General features: G+C 40.8%; 1 protein-coding gene across 1 annotated transcript; it reads right to left on the reverse strand.

The window, feature by feature from the left end:
• Window positions 1-693: 693 nt before the first annotated feature.
• LOC138953692 (fibrous sheath-interacting protein 1-like) lies at window positions 694-6,474 on the reverse strand (the record flags this gene model as incomplete). Its single annotated transcript, XM_070325585.1, is given in 7 exon segments — window positions 694-1,458; window positions 1,846-1,991; window positions 2,830-2,945; window positions 3,332-3,490; window positions 4,354-4,518; window positions 5,559-5,678; window positions 6,338-6,474. Coding segments are annotated over 7 exon segments (1,457 nt in total), but the record flags the coding sequence as incomplete, so codon positions are not given.
• Window positions 6,475-7,449: the final 975 nt, after the last annotated feature.

Consider the following 7,449-nt stretch of genomic DNA (forward strand, 5'->3'; position numbering starts at 1 on the left):
ATTTCTCAGAGTCAACTTTGTGTGCAGACTCTCCTCGGTGTCCGAACACCCCCGTGTGTACACACAAGACCAAGTGCGCACGAAAAAGATCCTGTAATCCATGTCAGAGTTCGGTGGGTTATAGAAACACGAAAATACCCAGCATGCTTCCTCCGAAAACGGCGTATGGCTGCCTAAATGGCGGGGTAAAAAACGGTCATACACGTAAAAGTCCACTCGTGCAAAAAAACCACGAGTGTATGTGGGAGTTTCAGCCCACGAACGCAGAAGATGGACAGAATTAAATGCAGGAATTCAATTTCACAGAAAGTAAATGTGATTTGTGAATTATTCACAATTCAATACCAACAAGAGAACAAATAAATGCAGTAGAAACAAATCTGAAGAGTAGTGTTGAGCAGTCACAAGAAATTTTTTTTATTTTTTATTAATCTCCATTAGTCTTTTGCAATTTCCTTTGACGTAATAAAAAAAGACAAGAAAGAAATAGTCAAAGCAAATCAAATCAAATCAAATTCAGTCTATTGCATATGTTTGCAGGAAGCCGTTAGAGAGGAGAAACATAATAAGTCTTAACTGGTATTTCTACGATGCACAGATTTTCTAGAAAATATCTATTTGTTGCATACAGTATCAGACATTATCAAGCACCTTTGGTTAAGATTGACCAGGTTTTTAACCATTTGTTATACATTTGGAGCATTCACACTGTGGTTTATTTACACTGAAATCTCACAACCAGCTTCTTTTTCTTTTTTTCTGTCTTTCTCTTCTTTTTCTTTCTTTATTCGTTTCTTGTTTTTCTGTCTTTTTGATCACAGTACTACAATTCATGAACATAACTTTAACTGCTGGGTTCTCTCTCCAGTGAGTTCTTTCTGGTCATCAAGGTTCTTCTTGACGTCGATCTGTCCGATGAAGGTGGGTGGGGTGTGGGAGTAGTCTGCCCCTGGTCCCCAAGATCCTCCACAGTTAGCGGCGTTCCTGCCATCCCCTGACCGTTAGACGACATTTGACCAGGCGGCATTTCCCTGGACAGGTCATTGCGAACCATATTGTCCAGAGAGGAACTGGTTCTAACTCCATTCCTGCTGCTGTAATACTGTACAGGGTCGTTGTTAGGGGCCCCACCCCCTTGTGGTGTGTTGATGAGCGAGGTGGACAAGATTTCCGGAAGGCTGACCCGACTGTCGCGGCCGTCTGAGTCGGAGGTCTCAGAGTTGTAGCGATGGAGAGGAGGCTTGCGAGACGACGTGGGGTTGATGACGGTGTCAGAGACTGAGATGCGGGGAAAAGCTGCGGAGTGTTTGGGTTGGGGAGGGTGAGGGAAGGCACCCTGACGTTGATCTCTTGGCGAAGAAGTTATGAGGCTGCTGTCCTCCTCCTCTTCCTCACCGCTGAGTGTTTCTTCTATGATGGCTTTCCACGTCTCTGCTCGGATTGGACCCCCTTCTCCATCTGAGGTGGACATTGAAAATTCACCTTTAATGTTTGGTACTACGCACAGTAGCTCTTTTGTTTTGTAAGTGTAAGGGATATGCTAAAATGTATGTGCATAATTATTGGCATAGTTTCATTGATAAGTGGCAACCGCATGTCTGAGCAGATGATAAATGATCCCTGTTATACACTCACAAGCACACACGCATGCACACACACACACACACACACACCAGCACACACACACACACCAGCATGCACACACATACACACACACACACACATGCACGCACACACAGCATAAACACTGCTGCAAAAAAAAAAAAATCATTCAATACAAAATCAAATATTCAAGGTGACCTTCAGCCAAACATTCCTGTTGATACAGTTACCATGGTTACTTACCTTGTGCACTCTTGCTGTCGTCATCCCGCAGAGCCATGAGTTGAGAGGAGAGAGGGAAGTGAGCTTCAGACAACAGTTGCTGTAACATCTCATCGCTCAGTCTGGGGGGATTCCCCATCAGCTGAGCTCTGGCTGACTCCAACTTTCTGGGGAGAAATCAACAGGGTTTTCTTCCAGCTAAATCATGTGAGGTCGAGGGTCTATCGATACAGCAGGAAATGCGAATCAAAAGTCGATCCAAACAAAACGAAAACACTGCTTTATCGTTATGCATTTAAGTTCATGAATCAAAATCAAGAATGGTAAGGTACTGGAATATTTTAAATTTAACAAAGCGAGACATACCTCGACCCAATTGTCTTCATAGTGGACAGACAAATAGATGAAGTGAAAACTCTCAGAAAGCAATGATTCTGTTCAGTCTCTGGCAAGATGGCTCTGACTATCTTACCAGTGTATATAGCATGACTTCCCTTCTTTGTCTCTGTTATTCTAGTGAGAAAATATCCAGCGATATTTCTCCGTATGCCTAAAGTTCGGCCATAACCTAGGCAAAATAACTTGCGCAGCCGCAGAAACAAGAAAAAGAAAATCTTTTATGAAATGATCGGGAGCCACGCAAATTTGACCTTGATTCCGACCATGAACCCGCTGTTGATAATCTGGAAGGTCGTACCAGAAATGCAGATCTATCACTGGCCGATTCATAGATTCAACCTACAAACTGCGACCTCATCTGTGATCAGATGGCCAAGCAATGCGTGAAATCTTTTATTCTAAAGCATTATGGCTCGTTTCGACAAGCATTAAACGGATGAAATTAACCACATGCAGTTTATTTCTTCAGAAAATTGCAAACGCATCAATACAGCCTCCTGTTGGGTTCAGTGGATTCGCTGATTTGTCTTACGAAACCGTCATCAACACGAACACAACGATTGCAGAAGCATATTGCACTTGCACTAATTTCTGTTAGCTTCTTACCCATAAGAATCTATAGAGTCAGGTGTATAGACTGGCAGAGAAACGGACGACATAGAACGCACACAGTCATCCAGCAAGTCATCCAGCTGCTCCTCCGACAGTACTGATGTCTCGGACTGCACAGAACACATTCATGGTCTAATCAACACATCTTGGCAATAACTACACTGCATTCTTCAAAGGCTACTGAGCCGAAAGAAAAACAGACTCATAACATCTCTCAGGTTGTACAACGACGTAATTGCGGCTTAAACCTTTTATCCTAATAAAATAAAGAACAGCCAGTCAGACTCAAATCCCCCTCTTACCTTTAAACGGTTCAGTTCAGCTTAATAGAAGATTTTCAGAACAAACTTCGTCGGGTTTGTTGGTGCGTAACCTTCTCTTGCAAAACCTCATACAAATATTGGAGGGGCCAATCACTTAGCGACGGATGTTTCCATGTGTTTCCGATACAACCAATAAAAACCCGACGGAGTTATTTTTTTAATTCGTCTATTACCTGTGAGTTCTGTGTGTTATGAAAGTGAGACAGTCGCTCTTCAATCTCCTTCAGTTGGGTAGTGACCTCCCTTTCTTCTTCGGTCTCCATGAGCGCTTTTTCTCTGTACTCCTCAAAACTCACTTCTGAACGTGCCCCCACTCTTGTGAACAAGCGTTGCTGTGATGGTAAGAAAACAAAAAAAGAACAACATGCAGTGAGGTGTAAAAATAACAAAGTGGCAAGACATTTCTGGATTAATAAAGGCAGAGAAATTCACAAATGTCAAGTAATATTGTACAGCAATTGCAAAGGTGAAGCTCCAGGCAAAATGCTCGGTGGTGAAAAACAACAAAAATAAAACATAACAAAGTTGTACAAAACTATACAAAGAAAGAAAAAAAGGTTAAGATGAGATCTTCCAGAGAAGGGCACCCTCTCTGTGAATATAATCACCAGGTGTGGCATGAGAGTGTGTTAAATTAATCCACAAAAAACAAAGGTGAACTGTCAGATCCCATGTGCAACAACTGCCTTAAAACATTCTGGGCCACTTTAGTTCTTTGCTCAAATACAAAGGAAACATTCCGAGTGTATATCATAAGACAAAATCATAAGATCATCTGCATGTGTGATAATCTGCACATGACATTCTGTCGAAAGATAATTGACTAAAAAAGACAGCATTTTTAGGCTGTTGCTGGCCAACTGCTTGAAATTCTGCAACAGCTGACTGTTGTTTTCAAAGTTCTCACAGCCCTCTAAAGGTATTATAGGTACATTATATAAGCTGATGACAAGCAGCAAAAAAAAAAAGAGGAAATTTTCATGTCCTACAGGCTAAATATTTTGCCTCTTGAGGACTGGACATGTTATATATGATAACAAGAGAGGAAACCAATTTTTTTTTTTTAATCTCGCCCGAATATGACTCATACCTGCAAACCTACACTACCAGGAGCAAGAGCATAGATGCCTTATATACCCTGGTTCAGCCTTTGAATGACTGCTGTCATTAATAAGTTAATGACTTAAAGACTGACCTGTGGAGCGTGACTGAGGACACTGCTGGCAATGGAGCGGAACTGCTCCTCTGGCATAATGCTCTGCAGTCGTTCATCTATGGCCGTCAGACTACGAAGGTCGGTGTCCGATGGCACGTACCCTTCCCCAGGCTTTATCACCATCTGGTAAGGGTTTTCATCCATCTGCAACCCATTTATGTCATCTGCAAAATCTTAATTTATTCTGTGTCTTATGCTCATGGGCCTCAGTCTGCAATGGGGTTTTCTTTATAACGTGAACGACTTCGTTCATGTAGTTATGTGGTAACTCTTGAAAGTGTGGTAGCTGCGACAGAATTAAATATAGGATATTTGTGTATCTAAAAGTAATTGATTGATATTTAAACTGTTTTCTACTTTACAGGCCTGTGTGTGTGTGTGTGTGTGTGTGTGTGTGTGTGTGTGTGTGTGTGTGAGCACATACAAGTGGCACTACTTGCAAAACTGCACTGAAATGTCAACTATGACACAGCCATCTTTCTTACAAACTAGTTTTCCCTTCACGGGACATTTCAGATTCTCAAATTGACTGCAAGAAAATTATCATTTTGTGGCTTTTGTTTTGTTTTTAAATACAAGTACTGCTGTAAGCTTCAGTTGAAACTGTTTTATAATGTTGGCTACTACTGTAAAAATTAATGTGTGTCCTAATGTTTCCCTAAAATGTCATGCGCCCACAACCACACAACACAAAAGCAACAACAAGCATTATTTGTTACCTTTAGATGTATTTTTGTAACTGTACCAGTGTTCAATTCTACAAATTATTGCTGTAAATCACAAATTGTTAGAATCAGGATCAGTAGAGAGAAAAGTCAAATTTTCTGAGGCAACAGGTGGGGTGTAATATGCAAACAGTTTATCTCATAGTAACAAACCAGTGGGCTTAACACTCAGAGGGATTAACTAGATAGCCGGATTACTACTAAATGCAGCGTTGAGTGACAAACTTCTTCATAGGAATAGCAGTTTCCATTCAAACCAAACACTACCACTAAAAGGGATTTTAGCTTTGACAGTGGCATCAATATTCATCAACAACTAATAGATATCTTTGGACTTTGTATTGCATAGATACACACAGACCTGTACGTTTTCATAGTCACACTTAGACTTACATTTTGCACAGACATACACCAAATTTCTGAGCCTTATTTCTTTTTATACCGGTACACACAACTTACAGGACTATCGAAACCCTCCTCCTGTATTTCAGGCAAGCCGTCAACATCAGACAGAAGTTCTTGCAGACGTTTTTTCTCATCATCTGTCATGGCAATATGTTCATTGGCGTTGGCTGCCAGCTAGAAGAAGAAACCATTACTTACAAACAGAAACCACAAACTTTGAAAAGTAAAATGTGATGTGAAATAAGATGTGAAAAACACTAAACAGTGACCGTCTTAGCCAATTTCCAAACCATTTGTTTAGTACTGTAGTATCCATCCTGGTACTCACAGAAACTGATCACTCTTTTGCCTCAACCAGGGAAACCAAATGTGACATTTCTAAGCAAAACAATGTATAAAATAAAATGAAACTACAAATAATTGTGCTCGTTGAAACATCTTTTGGCATATGGCTGATACCCACTTAATTTTTTAATAGTTTTAAATAGTTTCCAGTAAAATAATGAAAAGTACCGATGAACAGGGCATGGCATAAATTTACATCCAAATAGACATTTTGTGACAAAATATGTGTGCTACTTTCATGGAAAAGCTGTGGATTTAGTCAACATGCAGTCACAATATTGTCTGCCATACGCATGCACCATAGTACAGTGGAACCCCCCTTTTAAGACCCCCCAATTTAAGACTCCCTCCCTTTTCAGACCCTGTTTTCTCAGATTTTCTGTTCATAACCCCTGTAAATTTACCCCCATTTTAAGACTCCCTCCTTTTTAAGACCTGATTGTCTCAGATTTTTGGAGGTCTTAAAAGGGGGGTTCCACTGTACCCACCTCTTTATTGCGCTTGATGAAGTCTTTCCTCCTGCGGCGGCGACGACCAAGGCTTCTAGATCTACTTTCGTTAGCATCCACACTACTAGAAGTTCCATCCGTACGACTGCTGCTTGCTGACTTCTGTCTGTTTTTTGCTGAAAGAAAAGGATAAAATTGTAGGTGTATTGTTTACTGGCTCACTCCTTTTGCTATGTGTTATGTTGCAAAAATACTGTTTACCTGCCGATAGCTTCTGTAGCTTAGTTCACAGCTTGCTTCATTTTGTTCTCTTCCCAAACTGGAGAACACTATACTTCACAGCAAACAAACCAAAGGACAAGAAATGCAAATGCTCATTTGTCTGTCTCACCTTTGTCATAAGTTATAGGAATTTGACACAAATTTCCATCTCAAATTATTTAATGAAACGTTACAAAAAAGGATATTTCGTTCTGATTGACCTAAACTGGATCTTCTTCTTCTTCTTCTTCTTTGTTCATGGGCTTAGACTCCCACGTTCACTCATGTTTTTAGCACGAGTGTAAGGCTTCTTTTTAAGCCTACTGTCTATATGATACTTACCGAGACAGTACTATTCTTGCACATTATCTATTATAGGCCGAAAAAATTGGACAAAACGCTGCGTGGGTACAATTATCTCCCATAACCATGCGCCACCGTGGATCCCAAGCACTGTCTGAGTGCTTCCCCCTTACAGGATGTAGGTGGCGCGTCCTCTTTCTTTATGAGCTGCAGACCCTCAAAAAGCCCATAACATATCAAGAGGGGAGGCGGGAGGGAAACTCTAATAGTACTGTCTCGGTAAGTATCATATAGACAGTAGGCTTAAAAAGAAGCCTTACAGTCAATATAACACTTACCTCGACAGTACTATTCTTGCACAGAATACCAGAGTGGTGTGAGGGTGATATGTAGAGTATTAAACTCCTTAATCAAAATCACTTAAATCCAAGGATTAAGATACCCAGGCAATTTTCGAACAGTACTACTGTAAAAGAAAATATACCCAAGAAAAATACCTTAGACTGACGTGACCATGCTGGCAACCACTGCTTTGGCAATGCCATACGACTGGTCAAGCCTGAGACTGGAAAAGTCTCGCATATAGT

This window comes from Littorina saxatilis, linkage group LG17, assembly GCF_037325665.1.
Source record: "Littorina saxatilis isolate snail1 linkage group LG17, US_GU_Lsax_2.0, whole genome shotgun sequence".
Taxonomy (NCBI): Eukaryota; Metazoa; Mollusca; class Gastropoda; order Littorinimorpha; family Littorinidae; genus Littorina; species Littorina saxatilis.